This window comes from Hypomesus nipponensis, chromosome 11 (genome assembly GCF_054491055.1).
Source record: "Hypomesus nipponensis isolate SF chromosome 11, ASM5449105v1, whole genome shotgun sequence".
Taxonomy (NCBI): Eukaryota; Metazoa; Chordata; class Actinopteri; order Osmeriformes; family Osmeridae; genus Hypomesus; species Hypomesus nipponensis.
This window is the reverse complement of record NC_140371.1, coordinates 9,936,298-9,961,563: the sequence shown is the minus strand read 5'-3', so window position 1 is coordinate 9,961,563 and position 25,266 is coordinate 9,936,298. Positions and strand designations below refer to the sequence as shown.

Here is a 25,266-nt window from a genome sequence, read left to right as displayed (position 1 = left end):
AGTCTGTAGTTGATGCAACTAAAGTCCGTCTTCCGAAAATAATAAATCAATAAAATAATAAATCTTGACCAACGAAACATTCATCACACCTAAATGTTTAGATGACATTCAGTTTGATTTTCTAGTTCTTTAAACATGACGAATAGCCTATGGTAAATATGTAAAAGGACTAACTGTCACCTAGCCTAACGAACTCACATACAGTATAGGCTACTTTCACGCGGGCGTAAAAACTACCATTTGAGGAAAGAGACGCACCGCTGAGCGTCATTTGTTTGAGCCAAAGTATAGGCCTACCTTCTAAGTAAAACTCAGCATACCACTGAAAAGACTACATCTAGATTCCATTAATATAAGGTGAGCTGAAGACGCAAACTGCTAAATAAACTTATGCGAATAACTCAGAATGGGGAGGAGCCTGGTCGCCAAAAGGGCTGGAGTAGGTACCCTCAGCATCTCTCCTGAGTTAACGGAGCGACAGTGGGCTTCCCATGCGGGGGATGCTGAGAATGACAGGAAGAAAGTGATCCTATTCTGGAAACATCTGGATATACGTTAAAAACACGTCTGTATGGCAAATGGATGTACAAGATTATCATACCTGGACTCATTGAAGATCCCAAGGAATCGGGATATAGTAAGTGAGAAAATATATACTTTCATGTTTTACTAATCCTCAAAACTGATTCAGTGAAAACCGAAACCTCATAACTTGTTGAAAGGTCAATTGTTTTGTAAAATTGTATGTAGTGGCTAAACACATGTTAGTAATAAAGCAAAACATATTTGTCTTAAGTCAAGTTAATAAAGATAAAGATGCTAAATGTAACGAGAACTCTGTCGGTTAAGATATTGTTGGCGTAACGTGTTGGATATTGTTGACGTAACATGTTAGATAGAGCAACATGCATCACTATTAACGCCAGATATCTATTATATTCAAACATACAGAGAGTGGATCGCCTCTTAAAAGAATTGCTCCCTGCTTGACTGACCTGTCAAACTTCCAGCATGCCAGTTATAGACCGGGAACGATCGAAAGACCCATGGGACAGCGATGTAAATAAACACAATTTTACCTGAAAATTTCAAATAATATATTCGATTTTCTGAAGAATGATAATTGTAGACATATTTAGTAAGCATGGTTTAATGACATGGTACATCCATACATTTGTACACATACAACAAGGACATAAACATTTTTTAGTGATGGGCCAATGATAAAATGTACAGCTCTTCAACTTACCATGCAAAATGTAGCTTGTCTTATAAAAATTGGATGTACTTCTATCCACAGCAGCAAGCAGTCTGTGAATATCTATTGTTCATGTGTCTTTAAGCAGTTGATATACATAATTAAAATCCACTCTCAGAATGAACTCCTGAAGTGAGAGAATAACACTAATCTAATTGGAGTTGGCATAATTGCCATTGTGGTTAAATATTGATGAAAACATGGACCATTTTAGTGAAATCACCCTTTCCCATGTTTGGTCAGGGTCTGCCCAAGCTCCCAGTGCCTGCACTGAGGGAGACCTTGGACAGGTACCTAAGGTGCGTGAGACACCTGGTCAATGAGGAGGATTTCAGGCGAACCCAAAACATTGTGGAGAAGTTTGGATCCCCAGGTGGTGTGGGGGAGCTGTTACAGACAAAACTCTTGGAGAGGAGGGAAAATAAAGCCAACTGGGTAAATCTTATGACAGATAACAATCCACCATGTCATAGACATTTAGTTTTGTAAGTGCGTTTGTATTTGGTTGTGCTGTTTTAGAAGATTATGGATGTTTTCAAGTTTGGGTCACTTTTTCTAAAGTAAGTAAATCTCTGTTTCGCAGGTGTATGACTATTGGCTTGAGGACATGTACTTGAACAATAGACTGGCTCTGCCTGTCAACTCCAGTCCTGTTATGGTTTTCCCAAAGCAGAACTTCAAGGCTCCCATCGACTCTCTAAGGTACTGAATTGACCACACTAAGAGTATGCGCCATTCATGGGCAAACATACATTTATCTGTTGGTTTAGTCAACCAGGTGTTCACAGTTTATTGATTTAGTGTTTCAAAGTGTTATTGGCCAAACCTTCTGTGGTTAGAATTCATAGGTTGACAGAGTGTACACAGAAAATCAGCTGTCATGGATGATATTTGGCAGAAATGGTCAATTTTCTAACAACGTCAGTGACAGATGGCATCATCACCCAAGGCCAGAGAGACCAGGGAGGCCAATGCATAGGTTAATGGATCAAGACTTGTGGTTAGGGTAACATGCTGTTGTGTTATTGATTTGAAGCCTGGTCCAAGGAGCATTATTCACACATAAGGCCACACAGAATCAGTAAACACTCATCAAGAGACAGGCCTAATTGGAATACTTTTGATTCATTTTGAATTCTACAGGTGGTATTGATTTTATTGCATTCCTATAGGTTTGCTGCCCATCTTATTTCTGGGGTTTTGGAATACAAGACTCTACTCGATGGGTAAGCCAATGTACACTCAAGGGTTTAATTGCACATGCCATTGAGGCACTTAACAGACTCTAGCTGTATCACCGGAGGTGCGATGGAACTAATGTCTGCATTTTGTGCCTGAATGTGTGTATTTGGGTGTGCATGTATGTTTGTGCATGTGTGTGTTTGGATGTGCGTGTGTGTTTGTGTGTCTTTGGTCGTCCATGTGTCTTTGGGTGTCTGTGTGTGGGTTGGGTGTGTGTTTCACTGTGAGCGCGGTACAGGCGAGCACTGCCAATGGACTATGCCCGGGGCCAATTGTCTGGGACCCCCCTGTGTATGGAGCAATACTTAAGGATGTTCACCTCCTACCGCCTGCCAGGGACCAAGAGGGATACGCTGGTGGCCCAGGAGAGTAGTGTGATGACTGAGCCTGAGCACATCATCGTAGCCTGCAAGAACCAGGTAAGACAAAAAGAGAAGAAGCAGAGATACTCCTCCTCATTTTAAAAGAGTTCCATCACGGGGATTGAAACAATAGGCACAATCTAAGATTAGCTTTGGTGCATACAACATATTGAATTAACAAGGTTGTTTTTCAGCAGGCAAAGTGAAATGCGCAGCTCGTTAATACATTTGAACGACGTTATCCCACACTCATCAATCTTTCATTTAATTAAGCATGTCCGTGTTTGACGGAAATCAGGTTAGGTCAGAAAACATACATTGACTACACTTTGATGGACAACCACAAAGACTATAGCATGTATGAGGCAATGAGGGCGTATCAATATAATCTGTCATCAGCCCAACCTTCAGTGTTGGCATTGAAATGACCATAACAGAAGTCTTCCTGCTGCAACCTGAAAGGTTTGTAACAATAAGCCACAAATGTATCATAACACTGTTGTGCCCTTGATGGAGCAGCAGCTAGACTGAACAATGTTGGGGAAAAGGACGCAAAAGCAACAGCAAGCCATAACATGATACATTTTAGTTCCAGACCACGGAGATGAATGGGTTTTAGTAGATGCTCTTCGGTTGTAATGCTGTTACCATAAGATAATGACCCCCAGCAATTTGTCACAGGTAAGGTATTTGAGAGACTAACCATTCTGAAAGGACCCATGGTGTTAATACATTTATATGCTTTCCCACTAGTGCTGTCAAATATCTGGTAGGAAAACATTTGAGCTGTATCATCACTGCCGAGTCCATCTGGTGAAATATCCCATTACTAATAACACAACAGTTCTAAGACATACAACCAGCTGCTGGACTGTACAATGTTGGGGAAAAGGACGCAAGAGCAACAGCAAGCCATAACATAATACATTTTAGCTCCAGACCACGGAGATGGATGGGTTATAGTAGATGATCTTCGGTTGTAATGCTGTTACCCTAAGATAATGACCCCCCCCCCCGACACACACTCATACCTCCATCCCATCTCTCACCCCCAGTTCTTTGTGCTGGATGTGGTGATCAACTTCCGTCGGCTGAATGAGAAAGACCTGCTGACTCAGCTGGAGAAGATCGTCAAAATGGCTGACAATGAAGAGGAACGACTCCCTCCCATTGGCCTTCTCACGTCAGATGGAAGGACAGAGTGGGCAGTGTCTCGTAGTCTACTGATAAAAGGTCTCTGATCCTCATGAATAATACATCTATTTTTTACAGGTGTATTAGGTGAATAAATATTGACGTGGTTGCCAGTGTTCATCAGAGTGATACCTACAGGGGATAAGATCAAGAGTTAAAGATAACAGAAAGCATGACTTTTGCTTCAAAATGTTTGTGCTTGGGTTCAGAATCTACAAACAGAGACTCTCTAGACATGATTGAGCGCTGTCTGTGCCTGGTGTGTCTGGACACCTCCAGTGGATCGGACCTGACAGACACCGACCGTGCCATGATGATACTGCATGGGGGAGGAGGTGCCAAGAACGGCGGCAACCGCTGGTACGACAAGCCCTTGCAGGTAACGGTGGCCAACAGTCAAAGAAAGGGATTAAACCCTAACGCTAATATCATCCCCAATTATCAAAGGAAAGAGCGTCCATGATGGCTTTAAGGATCCCATTTCATTCCTTACTGAAATCCAAAACAATTTATTTAAAAAGGTTCATAAGTGAAGCTCTTTGAAGCTCGACTTTGATTTGGATAAAATCATTAATGTCACCAAATCACCAAATAATTGATAAATTGTGCAAGGTTGTGTGAATGTAAAAACTTATCTAAGGGGGCTTTCTCTCCATTCTGAGTCAAAACTAACCAAATACATTTCATCAGATTGTAATTTAGAATTATTATGGTAAGAGTAATCAAAATTGTCTTCATATTGCTGACTCATGAAAGCCATTGTGACTTTTCAGTTTGTTGTAGGGTCTGACGGTTGCTGTGGAGTAGTATGCGAACACTCGCCCTTTGAAGGAATCGTCTTAGTACAGTGCTCAGAGTATCTGCTAAAATACATGTAAGTTCTTGAGCTCTGATTTATTCTCAAAATACAGGAGATATTGTCAAAGTGAGTCAAGTTAATCTGTTGTTGAAAAGCCACTTTAAAAATTGGATAGTGGACTTGAAGGTTGTTGGACTTCAATTAGGTAATTCATGTATACAACACATCCTATCGAGTTATACATCCAGGTCACTCTCTTAAAACTAAGTTGAAACAACACGGAAAAAATGTATGAGTTGAAATGAGATGGGACTGATGTTTGTGTGTTACTGCTGTCAGTCGGAATAATAAGTGAATCTGTTGGTTGTAGCTAGGATTGCTGTACTCGTTCTGCCTGGGGTGTTTTCAGGACAGTGGTGCTAACGTGACCCTCTGCTGGGGCCTCCCTGGTGTGCGTGGTTGTGTATTCATATGTATAATTAATTAATTAATTAATTTGGAAAAATAAGCTTAACCTATACACTTTTCCAAAAATGTATTGTGGAATGAATGTACTTTGGATTGATCAATTGGATTTGATTGTTTTTGACAGAAGGATTTAAGGTTATGGCTTCTGTCTTCCAATGCCTCTACCGCCACAGGAAAGGGAGCCCATCTAAGATGGTGAGGGCTGACAGTGTGAGCGAGCTGCCTGCCCCAAGAAGACTCCGCTGGAAGTGTTCTTCGGAAATCAATAACCTCCTCTCCTCTTCCACAGAAAAACTACAAAGGTACATAAAAAAGTATACCAAACAAACCTCTTGCAAAGCAAGAAGTGCTAACATTGTGACTATGATATCTTCTTCTTCTTTTTTTTTAGGCTTACAAGGAATTTGGACATGAATGTCCACAAGTTCCTTGGTTATGGAAAAGAATTTATCAAAAAACAGAAGATGAGTCCGGATGCATTCATACAGATCGCTCTGCAGCTGGCCTACCACAGGTATGCATTTCCAAATCTGTAAGACCACCATGAGTCAGAACTCATAGACCTAATAGTTACAAGCTCAGGAACCTACCATAATAAGTTACCCACTCAAAAAAACATAGGTGTTATGGGAGACCCGTTTCGACCTATGAGAGTGCTTCCATCCGTCGCTTCCGGGGAGGAAGAGTAGACAACATACGCTCTGCAACTTCGGAAGCCTTGGTCTTCGTCAAAGCAATGACTGATGGAAAATTAAGTCTCAGTGTGAGTTTTGAACTTAAATATATCAGTTTTTATCTGAAGATAAATTTGTGACTCCTTGTCATTGACCTTGCCATTGACCTCTTTAGGACAAAGAGAAGATGGAGAAGTTAAGAGAAGCTATATCTGCTCAGACCAAATACACTATCCTGGTAAGATTAACTTAATTTATCTAACTACCATTTTTCGCAAGCATTGACAAAATGTGATTAAACAGTCACTAAGTTAGTCTGATGCATCATGTTTTTCTAGGCAATTACAGGAATGGCGATAGACAATCATTTATTAGGACTGAACAAAATTTCAGAGGAGCTGAAGATAGAAAAACCAGAGATATTCACAGACAAGACCTATCTCACCAGTAACCAATTTATTCTGTCCACTAGTCAGGTACTACCATCATAAACTTTAATACCATACTACATGCCAACATGTAACCTCAACAAAACTAACTCTTTGATCTTTCTTCTAGGTCCCAACAACGGTTGAGATGTTCTGCTGCTATGGACCAGTAGTTCCTAATGGGTACGGAGCCTGCTACAATCCCCAATCCGACCACATAATCTTCTGCGTGTCCAGTTTCCGAGAGAGCACTGAGACGTCCTCTTCAGCCTTCGTCAAAGTAATTGAGGAGGCACTGTTGGAGATGAAGGATCTGTGCTACAAATTCAACAAGCCTGTGGAGCAGCCCAAGGCCCAAACACTGGAGACACACACACAAACAGACAAAAACTGGCAAAGTAAAACACAAGAGACTGAGCAGAGCACAGTTCCAACACAGGCAGGGGTCCAGGCGAAGCCAGCAGAGCAGACTAAAGTGGAAGCCCAGACACAGACTCCTACACATGGAGAATCAAAAGCCTAGAAGAGTAAGCCAGGTAAGCCATAGAGACATCCTCAGGATGGTGTATACTTTTCTTGAAACCATGTGGTGTTGTGATGAATAACTGTTCATACATTACATACAAAAAATAACAATTGCACTATATTGCTGGTTATATAGACCAGTAAAATATATTATATACTTTAAGATGGGTATTTATTGAGGGCAGTTACATATAGTCAAGGTAAGGTGTCGATAATGTGAAAGTATTTTGAGACGTTGCAATATTGTAGTACATGTGTATTCATGCTGTTAAAAGAAGAATATAATAATATTATAAGAACATCAATCAAATGTTATTCAGAAAACACATTAGAATGTATTTGGATGTGCCTGTGACTAAATGGACCTTGCCTATTCAACAAGTCTGACTGTTACTGCAGTTGACGTGTCTTTGTTTCTTGTCTTGTACAGTCAATACAGATGGCTCACTATGAAACATATCTCTATAGATCAGTGGTTTGTTGGAAAAAATATGTATGGTCACATTGTCACTGCTGCTGATGTACAGTATCTGAGTGTGGAAGAAGAAAATAATTTTATGGTAGGCCTAATAGTAGTAAAGTCTTAACCCTTAAAAATGTATAATGTGAGCAATAGATGTGCTGGTGTTTACTCACCCTATGTTTTATTCCAAGTGAACTGCAATAAATCCTCCCAAGGGATTTGTAAAAAAAAAAAAAAAAAGAAAGAATAATATGCCAATTCGTATTCTGTGCTGCTGAGTTGTTTGCCAATTGTCTCTACGGTTTGCTATGTCAAATTGTCTTTCTATAAGTCCTGTTCTTGTCTTTAAATGTTACTGTCTTTGTCAAAAAGATTTGTGTCAATACAACAAAAATATATATTGACCTAAACAATACTATGGTACAATACATAAATATATTTGTATACTTGTATGTTTAAAACTGGGTTAACTATAATCTATGGATAGAAGCCATCATAGCTGTCTGAGCATACAGTATTTAGTAAGTGCTGTTGTACTATTATTGAGCGAAAACAGGCCAATTATATATTATATATAAAAAGTAATTGTCTTAAAAAGAAGCTATATAGTAAATGTTGATTTTCCCAAAGAATGTAACATTTATTAAGAATATTATATCACTAAATGTACAATCATTAGCAATATGCAAAACATAGTTACAGCACTTAAAATGTGTATTTTTGTATTTATTAAATATTTTAGTCATGTGACACTTCATAAAAGAAATGTCAAAGCGTGACTGTAAAGTAACCATGCATTGTGCCATTAAAATGTCTCTATTAATCAAACCAGAAAATAAAGATCCACAGAACTCAACCTGACTGAATCACTGCATTCAAGGCAATCATTTTGACCACATCAAATTTGTCGAACAAGCACTTATCAAACACAAAGACAAAAAGTTATTTTGGATACAAAACTGTAACACAGGCTCCTCATATGGAACATGAACACAAATCATCAATCTCACATAAAGGGTAAGTTACATTTTATGACAAGTAACAAGAAACAATGAAAAACTGTCAACGATCCTGAATAACAACAATTGAGACGTGCTAGTATGGAAGTCAATGATTCACGCTGCAACACTATGCACAACACAAATATGTATAGTGTTTATCATTCCCTATATCAACAAGTACATGGATACTGATGTGTAGATGGATTGCAGTGACAGACTGGGGTTAGATGGAGTGAATGAGAGCCTGGGGCAACTGAGACTGCTGAGGGACTTTAAGATACATTGTGTGTCAAATACAATTAGATCGAGTGGGAGAAACACGGAGAGAGAGGATGAGGGTGAGGATGTGGGGTAAGTTACGAAAATGTTCTGTTTGCATCAGAAATACATTTTCATAAGATAATTAAAACTGTAATTTATTTAGGCATATGTGAGGCCGACTCTTTCGCCCTGACAGATTCATGCTGATTGCGTACTACATTATGACGTACCTGATGAACCCTGCATTGTATATCGTAAAATATTAGTCATCTTCTTTCGCACATTTTAAGTTGACAGTTTATTTAACTTTCCTAGTTTCTCTGTAGCTTGTAAAAGTTTGATTTGCCTCGTGGTTTCAGTGGATTTTAGCACATGTATCAGGTCAGCAATACTTTCTTAGAGATGACGCATGTGCGTCGTTGTTAAGGACTCCTGAAAATGAAAGTTCAGGCTGCCTGACAAGTAATCTATTCGGAGTGTTTTTATTTTTGTCAGCAATGCCACAGAATTCAGTAGTTATACGCTATGGGGCATACGAGTCATGCGGCGTCGTGAAACACAGTACTTTTCGTCTGGAAGGTCTTCAAGGTACACAATCGATCACTTACCGTGGCCGTTAGCTCTGACGAACATAGAATAATGACAGTATTATGAATACACTTTACAATACATTTACAATTCTCAATTCGTGACATTTAGAGTAAATCCTTAACTTCTTCCCTGACATAGCTGCTTTGAATGAGTCGGGGTATCAGTGTGTTCTACAGCCAACATGTGACTGGAACATGGTGGAGCTGGTTATCAATGGAGAGTGTGTCTACACATGCAACATCAAGCAACTTGAGTTCGGTGAGTTTGTTGGTTGTGACTGTGAGGAACCAGGTTTACCAAGTCAGAAGCTCGAGGTACATGCGTGGAACTAACTTCGGACTGTGTTTTACAGTGGGGGGGTTTTTTACCACTGAAAGTGAAAATAGTATGTTATCAGATCAACATGCAGTCCTAAGCCATCAAGAGTGACTTACGATTATATTGTATGATGTAATAATGAATATAGATGATATTGATGCATTATTAAAGTACTATTTATTGAGACAGAGCAGAGTACAATGTGTTTCTCATGACCTAACAATGCTTTACCTTATAGGTGGAGACGGGAAACTAGACCCCCTTTGCAAGAGGGCACTTGCTGCAGTGAAAAATGCATACTAAGAGAACCTGATGCACTGTTTGATGGACAGTAAACGTAATATGAAGTCTACAAAGAAAGAAGATTAATTTGATTTTTGTTAAATGACAAGCAACACAGCATTTATTCTTTAAGGGTCAATCAGCAAAGGAAGCACAATGTTAAAACTGTCCTGTGAAATTAAGTAGTGTTCTATCTACTTAAAATGTTGGGGTCGGGCTACAACAATTGTGTTTATTTTCTTGTATTTAATGTCTAGGTATTTGCTCTGAAGTTACTCTAATGATGTCTACAGTGAGCCACTGACTATCTATAAACTACCAAGTTTATGGCCACAAAATATGAACCATATTTAGTATCTGGCATTACATTTAAATCATGCTACCTTTTAAAATATTATTTTCTCATGTTGCTTAATCACACAGGTTCAACTGAAATATAATAGCTCATGTAACAGAAACCACACACCCATAGAGTATTTACATCACTGTCAAAAGAAAGCTTTCGATTTGACAGCATGACAACTAATAAACCAGACGGATTTTATTCAAGCCCCTGTGTAATTGCTAAGGGTTTCAGCACGTCAGTCAAACAAACAAAAACAAAACACCCAAATGTTTATGGAGCTCTACTAAGCTCTACAGTGTCAGTAAATATATATATATATATATATATATATATATATATATATATATATATATATATATATATTCAGGCTAAGAGAGGACAAACACACACATACATATTAGGAATAAATACATATATATAGACATATATGTATGTGTGTGAGTGTTTGTGTGTGTATGTCCTCTCTCAGGCTCCATAGGGTAGGCTTGCTGAGCCTTCTGTCTGTTGAGGAAAACATGACGGGCTGCCTGTCTCTCTTCCAGCTGGCTGATGTCTCCTGATGAAACCAGGTGTGACAACACCTACAGTCATTCACCAACAGCGAGGAGAAACCCTGATATCCTAGATGTGTCTAAACAGTCTACGTATTTGGAATATTGTTGCTACGCATTCATTATATAATGTGACCCAGTATGCCTTGTGCGTCTTACGACTTTGGAGTGTTAAACTATGGAAACTAGCCCTCAAGTGTTATGTTAGTACTATATGATGCCAGCTAAAGCAGGAACCTATTTCTAAATGATATGCATAGCTAATTCAAATGTACATCAACCTGGGCTCTCAAGGCTAACCCATTCGACGTGAGACTCACGCATTTCAGCCATTTCTCACGTTCTCACGCAACACCCTGTATTTCTCACGCATTTAAACAATTTCTCACACTGAGAAATAAGGGACTTGTTGCGCTGTATACAATTAATTGACGAGGCGCAGGCATACTGAGATGATAGTTATCGAGTTATACAGAGTAAAAAGCCAATCAGGAAACATCACCAACACCCTCCTCCCCCCTTTAGTCTGTCATAGGAATCTCAGGGCGCTTTAGAAGTTCCTCCCGTGGAAGAAGCTTAGATTGAAAGCTGTGTCCATGAACCTCTTCAGCTCATTTAGGTGGGTGAGTTTATTCCCTGTAGCAGGGGCTGCTGCAGGATCTCGGCCTACATACCTGGAACACAGAGACATATGCTGAGGGATCATATATGGATCCTCTTTTGTTCATTATGAGGTTTTGTCCTGTCCCACACTTACCATATAGGTTTCTTGTTGGACACCACAGTGAGGAAACGGGGTCGGACGTAGTCATAGTAACCCATGTTCTTGTGCTCCTCCTGACACCAGACCAGCTCAGCGTTGCTATAGCGGCCGATCTCGGCCTTGACCAGGTCAAAGGGGAATGGGGAAAGCTGGTGACACAGAAACCCAAAGATGGTAGCATTGTAGGAGTCACTTATTGATTATTCATCATCGTGCTTTCTTCTGCATTTCTGTATTGTGAGTATGTGGCTTCCCCAGCTCAAAAGGTCTTAATAAAAGGAACAGGAACAGGGTGTTGCTGACTGGGAACACACAATGTTTGACCTTGTGGTTTCAGGGTTTTTTTTCTCTGTGCTCTATTTGTCTATTGTGTGTCTTTTTGTATGTTTTCAGTTTGTCTTATATCTACTTACATTTGTATTTACTGGTTAATTGATCTATAACATTCAAGTCTGTAATAAACTGGACCTTCATCTCAGACCAATTGTTTTTGCAACCAACATGTGTCAAGAGAATCCCCAGCCAACACAAAGTGTGACCCAGGAATGGAAACAAAATTAAGATAAAGGGTCAATACAAGCATTAGCCTGACATTTTTAAATGAACATAACATTTTGTGAAGATCATTAAAACCAGAGTTGACTCCAGTCTAAAATTAATTTAGACTTTTTTGAGAAACACACCTGTTCCAGCCGGACTATGGCTACATCACTCTGCAGGTTGTGCTGTTTCCTTTCTTTGGCCAGTTCATAGTAGACCTTTCCGGTGCAGAAAATGACCCTCTTCACATGACCTGGGCTTTTACTGGCTGGACTCTCATCAGGTATCAGCCGTCGGAACTTAGTACCTACAACAGAGGTTTAGCTGAATGTAATTTACCTGACAGTTACACTGTCTTTTACACTGTCAGAAGACAAAGAGGGTGTGCCTCACCTGTTGCAAGGTCATCAAAGCTGGACCTAGCATCAGGGTGCCTCAGAAGAGATTTAGGCGTGAAAATGATCAACTGCAAAACAAAAGATACATTAAGTTTGATTCCAGTTATAATAAAGTTGTAGGCAGCAGATTGATTCTGTCATCCGTATCTGGATTATGTGGCAGGGAAAACTACAGAGATAAAATTGCTGTGATTTGTTGTCACCATATTGCACTCCAAGACAACATTAGGGAAAATAAACATTTTCTTAACAGTCGAAAAATAAAAACCCTCCACTGTTAAACCAACTGCATCCATGATTTTAGACTACTTTCTTTTGGAAACAAACAATATCATCCCCCATTGGGTCTCTCTCTAATTTGCTCAGAAAGCGACTTTCTCATGCTCCACAAAGCATCACATTTATTTGCGACAGGGGATCAGTTAACTTTAGAGAGTGTGTGCTGAGAACAGAGATTAGTAGGGTTGAAAAATGAATATGTGAGGGAAGAAATTAAAAACTTGAAGCACGTGTGATGCCGTTAAACAGAGACAAATCTAACTTTTGTGGTCAACTTTGTACTATATAATGGCTACTCCTATACCATAAGGATTGCTAATTTAGACAACTGTCTCGGGGTTGTCAATACTGATTATGATATCCTAGGATGACTAAAGATAAGATGTTAGGGTTAACATATTAGTGGATAGATATACTGTAAAAAAAAAAAATTGTAGCTAAGGCCTGAAAGAGAGTTTCTCTTTACCGGTTTTCTGAATGGCAGTAGGGTCTGCCTCCGCAGTGCATGGCAGTAGTTAGCCGGGTTGGAAATATTGACCACGATCCAGTTACAATCATAGAGCTGCTGGACCTCAAAGTCTCCATTGTACTCCTGTATCACAATCAAATGTGTTTCTCCAAATGGCCAATCTGAAACCAGTCTGATGCTAAAAATGCTGAACAGTTAGTCAGTAAAAATCAACATTTTCACTTTGCTGTTGTTGTGATGGATACTGTGGTCTGAACAAAAAACAGGCACACATATACTCCCTGTAGAGAAATGTTAATTCAGTGTACGCTCTCTCTGAGAGTTTGATCAATATCCCATTAGGTGATGAGTGTCCAACTCAGCAATGATACTGGTTGATGCAGCCTGTGGCTCGAACTGCTCTTTCAGAGTTTCCCGGCAATGTGCCCTGGGGGTTGAGGGGCTCATTACAACTAAGCGTCAGAGCTCAAAATTACAAGGCATTTCATCTCCAAAGTTATCAGGAGAATCACTTGAATACCCCACAGACCTATTGAGTAGAAGTGTTTAAGCATTGAACATGAAGCATGTGCAAATAATAACTTTTCATTATTGGAATTATTTATAGAGAAGATAATGAATACTATAGGTTAGAGGTCGTAAGTGTTGTACATACTGGGAAGCGATCAGGATCATCTTTGCTCATCTGTAGAAATCGTTCAGGTCGGGCTGAAGAGTGTTCCGGACCCTGAGGATTGGACAGGGAGATAGGCGGTGATGAAACCTCATGTCTATACATTCCCGTGAGCCACCATCTCCCAACATTCACTGCACCATGATAAATAGTTTGTGACTTTCTTTTCATATTTTTTTTTAACAATGGTAGCATGTATGACTACTAGTAAGCATATCTGCTGTTAAAGCATATGTGTGGCATGTATGTCACAGCTAGTTAGCTTGAGCTCTCCCTCCTCACCATCCCCTCCATCCCATGGGGCAGCAGCAGTACAATGCCATTGTTGCGGACCCACTTGGCCTGGCCCGGGCTGATGAATTGGTCTATGATGCACTGGGCTGTGTTGTGGAAATCTCCAAACTGGGCCTCCCACAGCACCAGAGCATTAGGACTGGCCATAGCGAAGCCCAACTCAAAACCTGGGTTGATAGAGGTGCATGAAAACATCATCACAGCCAAGTCACGGTGGTCAAACTTACTTTCGTGGGGTGAGACACATTTGAGTCAGTCATACCCACCCAGAACTCCATACTCTGACAAGGAGCTGTTGCAGACTGTATACGGTGCCTGGTTGGCCCATAAGTGGTTCATGGGAACGCAGAAGCGCCTGTCCACTTCCTGGTCGTGCAGAACATGGTGACGGTGACTGAAAAAAAGAAAGTGGGAAAAGAAGCGAACAGAAGGATAAGAAAAAATGAAGGCCTTTCTCTGTCTGTTCATAGTGCATAAAATGCTCATCCTTTACACAATTGAGCTCTTTGGGCACTCAGAACAAGTGTGGTGGGGTATTCTATTTTCAAAGGATTTTTTCCAAAGATATTCATGGAAAACCTTTCATACAGAACCAAAGAAACTACAATTAATTGGAATACAACCAAAACCACTTTTACAAAAATAAGTCGAGCCGCTAGTCATTAGTCTTGATGTGTGTACAAAAAGTAGGAGGGGCGTCAAAATAGCTTCTGGGTGAGGTGGACAAAGTTCTGTTCCAGGAGCACTGGCACAGGACAGGAGCTCTGTATTATCATTATCTGCATTTCCGTGTACAGAAAGGAAACGTATTTGACTAGCTTTGACCCCTTTAGCAACCCCTTTAAAAGGGTAAGAGTTAGAGTTGCGTTTCAAATGAATTTTGTAGAAGGTTGGACAAAATAACTCAGAGAATTGGTTGACAGGAGGGTGTTCAGGACACCAAGCTGTCCTCACTCGCATGTAAACAAGAAGACAACTGGGGCAAAGTGCGATCCGTCAAAGATTCACTCACACAACTTTCTTTACAGACAACCAATCCATGATGAGTATAGTCTTCCTTCCCTTTCATGACTTGTCTCCAGTCATCTTTTGGCAATAGAGGCCAACAGGATTTGATGGAAGAGAGAAGAGGCAGGATTTAACAAGCACTGCCAGTCCACTCGCTCCCAATGTACAAGTCAGCCATCAGAACCAGCCCGATGAGACAATCATTTAAGCCCCCTTTAACATCACTCTAATGATGTCTCTTGTGCACACACAGTCTCACACACATGGATAAATCCCATGGATCTGAGCTGAGCTTGTGTAATGATCAAACTTAAAGGGAAGTAATGCAGTCATCTCCAGGATTTCCAATGGTTGTTATTTTTGCCTCGTATGTAAAGTAGGTGGTTCAAGTCTTACGTGTTCCTGATTTTTTTAATGGGAACACTTCCTTCTGTTTATCTGAACTCAGTAAGTAACAAGGAACAAATTATGTAGCGGTTCATATCAATGTAAAAAATCATTATTTTTTAAATATATATATATATATATATATATATAAACTGCAAGAAAAACAATACATTTCAAGGTTTTGATGCATTGATATTTTTTTCTTTAACACTTAACTGCCTATCACTGTCAAATAACACTAAAAAGCAAATTGGAATCAAATGTAGGTGTCAGATGTGGGAGTCAGATGGCTGAGCAGTGAGGGAGTCGGGCTAGTAATCAGAAGGTTGCTGGATCGATTTGCCGTGCCAAATGACAGTGTGTCCTTGGGCAAGGCACTTCACCCTACTTGCCTCGGGGGGAATGTCCCTGTACTTACTGTAAGTCGCTCTGGATAAGAGCGTCTGCTAAATATAAAATGTAATGCAAGCATATATTGAATCTAAAATTGTGACCCCAAGAATTGATTCGAATCTAATCGAATCATGAGGTACCAAAAGATTCCCACCCCTACTAATGAGGCCATGAACTGTACCACTATTTAGTTTGGTTGCTGTTCTACTGAAAACGGATCTCTCTGTCACAGTCATTCTTGAATGGAAGACTGTGCCTGAAACCAAGTAACCACACTATCTTGTTCCCTCAGAAACTGCATGGCATAAAGAATATAACAGGACAGCAGAATATTTCTTCAGGGTTTCCTTATAAACTATGACCCGCTCTCTCCATTGTGCCTCATTTTCTCTTTCTTTTCCTCCCTCTCTCTTGCTCACACGCACGCACTTCTTTCCTCCGCCTTCATCAGTCAGGGGAGAGTGGAGCTGGGCTCAACGCACCCACCAAACTCAGAGTACTGAGTCCATTACTCTAACCGCTACGTCCCACGGCAACGTAGGCAGACCCAGCCAACTGTGGCACACCAATATGTTCAGTCCCACAGAAGCTGAGATGGAGACAGGGGACCGGGGGGAGAGAATTGGAGGGGAGACGGGAAAGAAAGATGGAGGGAGAAAGAAACAAAGTGGAGAAGTAAAAGAAGGTGGAGAGTTAAGTGGAAAGGCGGTGGCTAGCCGGGAGCCAGAAAAGACGAGGGGAGGAAGAAAAGAAATGTACGACAGGTTTACACCAAGTAAATGACAGTAGGGTAAATAAAGAGTAGACAAGATAGAAAAGAGGACCCATGTCTAGCTTGGCTGCTTCCCATCGCTGTTTATCTCCCTGGGTTGTTTATTTTTGGAGAAACTGCTTTTCCTAGCTGGCCACAGAGATAACTTAAGAACATTGTAAAGAAGAAACAGATGTCAGAGCCAAACAAAACAGAGCAGGATAGCCCGTCCATCGTGTTAGGGTGATGTATGGAGCGTGTGCTAAGTGGTGGGGCCCCTGATGGAGTGACAGACAGGCAGAAACGAGCAGGCGGAGATTGGAAGAGAGAGACAGATAAGACAGGCGGGTGAAAGGGAGGACAGATTTGTTTGCATGGCAGTCCGCCTCTCGCAACACATACCATCAGACAGCTTTCTTTGAGCATCCCCAGATGCATCACAGCAACAATGACGCCATGTGTGAATCATTCCAGTCCCGAGGGAAGTCGAGAGCGGACTTCCTCTGTCTCCAGAGACATTATGTCAACACCTCGAGAATGAATTCCTAACTTGTGTTTTTTTTTCTTCTTTTATTCCTAGTACACCTGAACCTGGACACAGGCCCTCAAAATTGTCAAGTTGTTTGCATGGGCCTCTTGTGTATTTTAAACAAATACTTTTTATTCGTTCTGCATAGGAGAACCATATTTCCTCCACTCAGCTTCTCGTGCCTACATATGTTCACTCAGACAGAACCCTTACAGCTGTGCATGCTGCACGCCAACCCAGAATCATAACAAAAAGCGTTACCGAGTGACAGGCTGTAGGGTCATAGAAAAAAGGGAGGGCATTCGATTTTTGTTCATGTTAACAGGTATTCACCTAAAGGTTCCTCTCTCCACATCTTGTCCACTGAGGCGAACATGGATGCCATCTTTGAGCATGGAGCCGAAAGCCATGTACTCCCCCAGAGCCCAGTCCAGCTGACGATTCTTCACCAGGTCAGCCCGTCCTCGTAGGATGCGAGACACACCTGGAGCAAACAAACACACCATGTGAAAAAGCAGTATGCGAGGAACACTTTGAATGAAGTGGAACAGGGACTACATTTCCACCCATTCATGGGTACTTCCAACCAGTAGTTGCACAGTTTGACAGATAAGTAAAATGAATGGATGAGAGAGGAGCATTGAAGAAAAGATAAAAAGCAACAGTTATTGTATTAGACCACATAAAGTGAAAGCAGCAGGTCTGATTTGACCATCCTTACACCAGCTGTTTTACAGAGGACAGCTGGCCCTGGGCATGGCTGTTTACAAGTCATCTCCTTTACATTTATTCATTCATTCCTCCTTTATCTCCTTTATTTACTCACTGCAGATCCTAACAGTAGATAGTGGAGAGCCTAGAGGCGGTGGCAAAAGTCCTAAAGAGGCTGAGGTCTGAGTGGATGAGGTTTAACACACACGATGAAATACTGTATGTGGTCTTACATGTGATCATACATGTGATTAGAACCTAAGCATTATAACTGATTGATAGAAATTATGTCTAGTCACATTGAGTACAAGATTCTTCAAAACCGTATATTTATTTAATCGTATTTATTGTAATGACCATTCATTAATACATTGGTTACATACCACTTAGATGGAATTTTAAGCGGACTAAAGTACTCACAGGGCCGCTGAAAAATTCTGAATTTTCGTGCAAAAAGATAAAGGGTTTTGCGGGGGGTCTGGGGTCATAGACTGTAACTCAAAGTTTTTGTGTGCTGGTTTATAAACAAAATAACAATAGTTTCCTTGACCAGCAGGTAAACCGCCACTTACCGGAGTGGATGGCAAAGTCATCCAAAGGGACAGAGCTAGCAGTCTGGCCAATGTGCTGCAGGACTTCCTCGTCCAATCCTGTTGGAGGATAGGTCATGCTCTTGGGCTCCCCTTCCTCCGTGAAGAAATCTGAACCATTCAGAACCCACATGGGAAATAAGGAAATCACCTGCTATAAAAATGTTTCATCAATGAACAATATTATTTGTACTTGGCCAGGGAGAATCCAGCCAATGACGAATGTGTAGAATCTTCTCATCCTTGGAACTTCTGTATGCCTCCTCACAGATCTTGTCATATTTGGCCACCTCTTCCTGAAAAGCAGATCACCATAGAGTCAGAACAGTACCTTTACCTGCAGGCCATATAGTATATTACCATGCAGCCAGCACAATAGATCCCCTCACAATCACCTTTGATGGAGTGAGACCCTGACTCACAAGACAATCAACTGTCTAGGAGTGACAGTAAAAAAAAAAAAGTGATCTGTGGTTCAGTTGCCTTTCTCAACATATGGGCTTGAACAGTTTTCCAATTGAGTGGGCTGGAAGGGGTCCTGGACCAGGGGAGTAGCGACGGGTAGGCCTGCCCAGGTATACCCAATTTGTTCTAAGGCCTATCCAAAACGAAAATATCTCAGAAAATGTGTGCTTCGGGTGCACATCGCAAAGTAAATACGTTTTAAAACTGAAAAGATGCCTATTCATATTTTTCTAGGCCTACCCAAAAATATTTTTCTGTCAACGCCCCTGTTCTGGAAACTCATCTTAAAGAGAGGGCAATTAAAACACCCCATGCTATTAGTGTTACAATTGGAACACTGGGCTGGACTGAGAGTAGGATGAGAAAGAGTACTGGGTGAATCCTTTCTTGTTGCGCTACCTAATATCCGAAGTAACTGCAAGAAAACGCAAAGCAGACAGGAAGTCTTTACTACAGGAAGCAAGGTTTGATGGATGTTTGTTTTAAAGTGTTGTTCTGGATGGAGTGCCATTACTAGACCACACTGAAGCCTACATTAACACATGAGAGACAAGGGACGGCGTGAACACCAAAGTACAGTCTCACTGTCTGTAAAAGGAATATAGCAGGGTACTGTAGCCTGTAAGGTTAAAAGTGGAGACCTCAAACTCCTGCAGTGTGACCACGCCCTCTGCGATGAGCTTGTCTGAATACTTCTTAAGCACATGTTCCTGCCGACGGATTTGTTTGTACATGAGGGGATGGGTGAACATGGGCTCGTCCATTTCATTGTGGCCAAACCGCCGGTAACACACCTGCAACACACACACGCAAAGACTGATGGCATCCTGCAATCAGGTAGAAGAAAGCGGTTTTACCGTTTTTTTCTTTCACCCGCTACTGACCAGGTCGATGACCACGTCCTTGTGGAAGGTGCTTCTCCACTCAGCGGCGACCCGACACACATACATCACCGCCTCGGGGTCATCCGCGTTCACGTGGAAGATGGGTGCATTGACGACCCGTGCTACATCAGTGGGGTACGGAGAGGAGCGCGCCACACGAGGGTCCGTGGTGAAGCCGATCTAACACATAAATACATTCAGATAATCCGGGACCCAGGGAAGAGGATGTCCCCATGAGAGAAGATGAAAGCCAGACATACCTGATTGTTGACCACCACGTGGATCGTACCATGTGTGGAGTAGGAGGGGAGCTCACTCAGGTGGAAGGTCTCATACACCACCCCTTGACCAGCGAAAGCTGCATCTCCATGGATCAGGATGGACATGACCTGATACACCACAACCAAGACGGGTCACGGATATATGTTTACTGAAACATGCTGCTTAATGTAAATGCTCTGTGTCTACCAGTACCTTTTTTCCTTGTGTGTCTCCCCTGTAGAACTGTTCGGCCTTGGCTTTGCCCTGCACTACCGGGTCCACGGCCTCCAGGTGAGAGGGGTTTGCCATGAGTGACAAGGTGATGTTCTTGTCTGTCTCTCGGTTGATCCTCTCATGGTACATCCCCAGATGGTATTTCACATCCCCCGAACCCTACAGACAGGAGAAAAACACATATCACCTCATAACACCTATAATTATGCTACTTAGCAGTTGCAGGCTGTGACGTAAGATTACCTCATCTGCAGCTTCCAATTTTGAATCGAACTGGCAGAAGATCTGGTCCAACTCTTTCCGGATCACATTTGCCAGCACATTCAGCCGACCCCTTGAAACACAGCAGCGCACGGTCAATGCTAACCTCCAGTGACCCTACTCGTGGATGTGTCCCTAGAGGTTGATGTTGTATCAGGACGTACCGATGGGGCATGCCCATGATGACGCTGTCGATGCCCGCGGCGCTAGACTTGTCAATGATGGTCTTGAGAGCTGGAATGAGCACCTCACAGCCCTCCAGGCCAAAGCGCTTCTCAGATGACCATTTACGAGCCAGGAAGTCTTCAAACCTAAGCCACAAGAGATATCCATCAGAAACCCGTACAGGACAAAGATACGGCACGGACCCTTATTATTCTGACAGAGCAGGGGGTGGGAGGACAAACTCACCGTGTAGATCGGACCAAACGGGCCAGAAGAGTTCTTTTCTCAGTGTTGGTAAATTGCATGATGTCAGGAGTCTCAATCTTCTGGCGGATCCATTGGCACTGTTCCATGTTGTTGATGAACATGAACTCCACCCCGATGTGCCCACAGTACGACATCTGAGCAACACATACATTGTATGTTGTACTAATGAGATCAAGACCACCCCTCCCCCTTCCCCCACACACACAACACCTTTCTATTTCCATTTTTATTTCCTTAAACAAACTCACACATAAACACATACAAATACCTCCAGTCTGCATATGATCTCCCTAAGGGGCAGTGTGGTCTCACCGCCCCCTATGAAGGTGGTGGCTGGCAGTTGGAAGGTCTTGTCCAAGTCTGATTCACTGAGACCATAGAATCCTGGAGCAAGAGAGAAGAGGAGATAAACCTTACAGTGACAGCAAACATAATACTGACCATGGATCAACTATGTTGATAAAGCATACCTAGAGTCCTGCCCAAGCTCAATGTCCCAATCACATCCCAGAGGAGACAGGTGGAAATCACATTACTGTATAGTATACACACACACACGCACACAGGAGCAAATCACATTACTGTGCACACGCGCACACACACACACTCACACAACACAACCGGTACTGAGAATAATTTCAGCTGGCCAAATAAGGGACCATTAGCCTTCTGTAGAAAACCTATACGCCTTGTAGTGACAATACAAGACACAAATCTGTGTCCTTACACAGACTGATGCCCCACAGAAACAGAAAACACACACAACACACACACACACACATTCATAGAGAAGCATGCTCTCTCTTTAGTGCTCTCTCTTTAGTAGCTATTACTCTCCTCTTCGATCGCCTGCTTCTGTCCCGCATCACCTGATCCCCACAGTGCTAAATGAAATGCTGGATGACAGTGGCCAGGGCTGAGATTAATGGGCCTAGGACTCAGATAACATTAGCCTGGTCCGTGTGTTTGTGTGTAGTATGGTGGAGATGACTGAAAATGGCTCGTTTGCCTTTACTGGACTTATAACCCTGGCTCCTGTGCATGTGTGGGTGTTTTGCACTTCACCTGCCTCTGATCGCACAAGTATGTCCATGCTTTATGATCAGTGTAGCCAGAGCAAAGGTTACATGAATATTTTAGGACAAAACAGGAGGAGATAATCAGTGATGAAACAACCTCCTATTATCAATGTGTCACAAAATCCTACCACCTTTGCTCTCTTTGAAGGAAACCCACTAACTGTCAAACACTGCACTTTGTTATCCTAACTCATAGTTCGTATCTAGTGCACTAATCAAAAACAGATATAAATAACACAAAGAAGGAAGAAAGATGATAAGAAGATGGTGTGGGGCACAAGAGTCAAACAAGAAAGTGTTTGAGGATGCAAGGAAGTGCCTCCAGAATGGGAACCTAGTCAGCATATCACATAATTTCCCCGTCAGATCACCAGACCCAAAGGAACCCGCAGGGGGAATACAAACAAGAGATGCTAGAAGGAAGCCTGCCGCACAGAAAACAAGAAGCTAAAGACTAAAAAAGAGAGCAACTACAAAAATTAAGTGAACGCGAAGAACCGTTGAATGAATCCTGGGACCAAAGCGTCTATTGTTGAAACTTCATTGACTCTTACGAGTCTTTTAGAGCTACATCAGGCGATGGGATTCTCACCCAGCTTGTCGATGGTCGTGATCAGGTCAGAGGGAACAAAGGAGTCCAGGTCAGCCTCCAGGATCCCGAGGGGATCTAACTGGGCAACGTGGTGACCGCGGATCTGAGGATGAAGTCAGAGAGATATGGAAGGAGTGGGGGGAGAGAGAGACAGCAGAGGGAAGGGGTGAGACAGAGGGATGGGGTGAGATATATCCAGTAGGGGGAAGGCGGGAGGTGGGGAGAAAAAGAGAGAGATACAAGGGGGAGGCGCATTAGGTTTGTGGGCATTTCCGTGTGTTTACACTGTTCACATGTGCATTTGACTGTATGTGAATGTGAGGCGAGTCCTTGATGCATGACGTTTCATGTGTCCTCCTTGCTTCAATTTCCAGGGCCCACATACAGTACTTTTGAACAGCTGGGGGAATACAATGACCCTCCATAGGAGAAGGCCTATATACTGAGTTTAACCCCCTGGGGAATTTCCCCTCTTTCACACTTACAGAATACATATACACACACACTTACACACTCCCTACAGACATGCACTAGGAATGAAACTCTGTCTCTGCCAAAATACAGAATTTAATAAATCCCTCGGATAGTTCTTCTAATTAATTTGAGGGAGAGGGGAAATGTTAGCACCTGCTTTGTTTAAGTAATCTCTTTGATATTTCTATTTTCAAAAAGCACCCAGGCTAAGTAGGTTACAGATAATCTTTCAATTTGCATAACCACATGCAGTGACAACAAATTTTGTATTCCTTTTAATAAGCAGGCATACACATTCCTTGCTGCCAAATTCATATGCTCTGACAAGTCAATTGCATTTTGGATGAGGCAAAGTTCGCAGAAACACTACTGGGTATACGCATAAGACAAGAGCTTTAAGTCTTCAAGCTAGTGATACACAGTTATGAGGAATGGACTGTGATGCTTTTTATACCTTTCATCCAGTGAGTGTGCATGTGTCTGTGTGGGTTACCTGATAGGCTCTTATGAGTGTGTGTACAGCCAGGTGGTCCTCCACCACCTTCTGTGCCGTGGCAGGTGTCTGGGACATGGCCCGACCCTGGAGCAGGGTGGAGGGGCGTCTCTCGCCCACCTCACCAGACGGACCTGATGCCTGGACGTTGCGGAAGTATGTGTCCCAGGACTAAGGCAGAGACCAACCAAATCCATTCAGTCTCCCAAATTTACATACACTGTATAATAAATGATCAGACTTACATCTGTCATTTTACCTCATGGACATTTCTGTGATCCTCCAACCAGGCAAAGTACATTTCCTCCACATAACTGGATCTGCTTGCCACCGCAGAGGGGACGACAGACCCAGACGAGCAGCCTCTCTTGGGTTCATACACACACCGAAACACCCCTCCATCATGCAACCGCAGCCAGTGTCGCCCACCACCCTTCAGGACCCCTGCCAATGCCCGGAACTGACTCATCTTTGAGGACAAGAAATGGAGGCTGAAGAGGCAATGAACTATCATGTAATTGATGAGTGACTTATGGTTTTGGCCAATGTCACATAACTGATCAAAAACAACCAAACATCAATAGACCACAGGCGTCATCCTGACCTAGGTGACCTGGACGATGAAAAACGACAAAGGGATTTTATTGCATAAGAGTTATCTTAGTCAACTCGAACCTTTGAGACAAGTGATTACAAAAGGTTTGATATAGGCCACTGTAAATAAAAGTGTGTTATATTTTAAATCAACTATCATACCCGTGGACAAAAAAAGATGCTTACGCAGACGTTAGCTTCTTAATTTCGCATGAATGTGTCCTACACTGCCCGCGTTGCAACGCACCCAGTTCTGTTAATGCATCGGTCTAGGCTATTTCCATTTCCTACATCACAAACATAAAGGCGGTTGTTCGAGGGTTTATTAAATTACCCCTCAACACAGCGATTTGCAGATGCTATAAGCAAATACGAAGTGTGCAATAGATAAAAAGAGCACGTTTCGATTACAGAACCTATTGCATGCCTACCGGTGCTCCCACCTTTTCCTCCAGAACAAAACTTGAAGGGGAATGGGTTGTTTTAGTATTGACCTCTATCAAGAACAAAAACACTGTTTGATTCTGCGTACTAGTGCGTTGCTCGGAAATCCTAATCCCTTAACGTCAAAATAGATCCTTATAATCTTCTATATCCGTGCCATGGCGCGGTGTCAACTAAATCTCGACATTGACATAGGCAAATAGCGAGACTTATTGACAATTGTAACTGTAAAACTACGTTTACCTTATGGCAGAAACTCTCTTTTACTCTACTGTCATCATGTCGTTAGAGTCAGATGCTAGGCAAAAGATATGATGCAGGTGTCACACAAACGCCGATCTATTTGGAGGCGCAGCAACCGAAGGCACGCCTCCTGTGTCAGGTGATGCACGGTCACGGCGCACAAGCTACTGCAAAGGTGACGACCGTCCAGGTAACCTGGTTGAGTGCATTCGCACACACACGCACACACACAAAACACAAACGCATAGGCTACTCCTTGTAA

General features: G+C 42.1%; 3 protein-coding genes across 5 annotated transcripts; 2 read left to right on the top strand and 1 right to left on the bottom strand.

The window, feature by feature from the left end:
• The first annotated feature begins 502 nt into the window (after positions 1–502).
• On the top strand, positions 503–8,085 carry chata (choline O-acetyltransferase a). The gene is made up of 15 exons (XM_084709618.1): positions 503–637; positions 952–1,059; positions 1,502–1,693; positions 1,842–1,960; positions 2,431–2,484; positions 2,739–2,919; positions 3,918–4,095; positions 4,266–4,435; positions 4,830–4,930; positions 5,497–5,625; positions 5,715–5,837; positions 5,945–6,086; positions 6,173–6,235; positions 6,336–6,473; positions 6,556–8,085. The coding sequence occupies exons 2-15, from the start codon at positions 1,012–1,014 to the stop codon at positions 6,946–6,948; spliced, it is 2,031 nt and encodes a 676-aa protein (XP_084565744.1). The 5' UTR covers positions 503–637; positions 952–1,011; the 3' UTR covers positions 6,949–8,085.
• A 626-nt stretch (positions 8,086–8,711) lies between these two features.
• On the top strand, positions 8,712–10,410 carry c11h10orf53 (chromosome 11 C10orf53 homolog). Of its 2 annotated transcripts, none has more exons than XM_084710229.1 (4): positions 8,712–8,765; positions 9,171–9,263; positions 9,405–9,524; positions 9,823–10,410. In XM_084710229.1, the coding sequence occupies exons 1-4, from the start codon at positions 8,747–8,749 to the stop codon at positions 9,885–9,887; spliced, it is 297 nt and encodes a 98-aa protein (XP_084566355.1). In that variant the 5' UTR covers positions 8,712–8,746; the 3' UTR covers positions 9,888–10,410. The 2 variants fall into 2 exon arrangements, with proteins under 2 accessions (XP_084566355.1, XP_084566357.1); XM_084710231.1 differs by lacking the exon at positions 8,712–8,765 and adding an exon at positions 8,807–9,056.
• Positions 10,411–10,514: 104 nt separating this feature from the next.
• ogdhl (oxoglutarate dehydrogenase L) lies at positions 10,515–24,330 on the bottom strand. Of its 2 annotated transcripts, XM_084710227.1 has the most exons (22): positions 23,983–24,330; positions 23,724–23,894; positions 22,757–22,859; positions 21,354–21,469; positions 21,065–21,219; positions 20,818–20,964; positions 20,636–20,726; positions 20,372–20,551; positions 20,158–20,286; positions 19,898–20,077; positions 19,655–19,807; positions 18,742–18,844; positions 18,531–18,659; positions 17,581–17,731; positions 14,446–14,573; positions 14,168–14,346; positions 13,868–13,939; positions 13,210–13,335; positions 12,460–12,532; positions 12,210–12,373; positions 11,521–11,675; positions 10,515–11,437 (listed from the first exon to the last, which is right to left on the bottom strand). In XM_084710227.1, the coding sequence occupies exons 1-22, from the start codon at positions 24,235–24,237 to the stop codon at positions 11,314–11,316; spliced, it is 3,084 nt and encodes a 1,027-aa protein (XP_084566353.1). In that variant the 5' UTR covers positions 24,238–24,330; the 3' UTR covers positions 10,515–11,313. The 2 variants fall into 2 exon arrangements, with proteins under 2 accessions (XP_084566353.1, XP_084566354.1); XM_084710228.1 differs by lacking the exon at positions 23,724–23,894.
• Between the last annotated feature and the right edge of the window lie 936 nt (positions 24,331–25,266).

What these genes read in the sequence shown, in the direction of transcription:
- chata (XM_084709618.1), top strand. Translation starts at nt 1,012, where the DNA reads ATGCCAGTTATAGACCGGGAACGATCGAAAGACCCATGGGACAGCGAT. An exon ending in AAGACCCATGGGACAGCGAT is followed by an intron (nt 1,060 to 1,501) that starts GTAAATAAACAC and finishes ATGTTTGGTCAG; the next exon opens with GGTCTGCCCAAGCTCCCAGT. An exon ending in CTGCAGCTGGCCTACCACAG is followed by an intron (nt 5,838 to 5,944) that starts GTATGCATTTCC and finishes AAAAAAACATAG; the next exon opens with GTGTTATGGGAGACCCGTTT.
- ogdhl (XM_084710227.1), bottom strand. Translation starts at nt 24,237, where the DNA reads ATGATAGTTCATTGCCTCTTCAGCCTCCATTTCTTGTCCTCAAAGATG. An exon ending in AGGACGTGGTCATCGACCTG is followed by an intron (nt 19,808 to 19,897) that starts GTCAGTAGCGGG and finishes TGTGTGTTGCAG; the next exon opens with GTGTGTTACCGGCGGTTTGG. An exon ending in TACTGCCATTCAGAAAACCG is followed by an intron (nt 12,533 to 13,209) that starts GTAAAGAGAAAC and finishes TTTGTTTTGCAG; the next exon opens with TTGATCATTTTCACGCCTAA.
- c11h10orf53 (XM_084710229.1), top strand. An exon ending in TCGTCTGGAAGGTCTTCAAG is followed by an intron (nt 9,264 to 9,404) that starts GTACACAATCGA and finishes TCCCTGACATAG; the next exon opens with CTGCTTTGAATGAGTCGGGG. An exon ending in CATCAAGCAACTTGAGTTCG is followed by an intron (nt 9,525 to 9,822) that starts GTGAGTTTGTTG and finishes TTTACCTTATAG; the next exon opens with GTGGAGACGGGAAACTAGAC.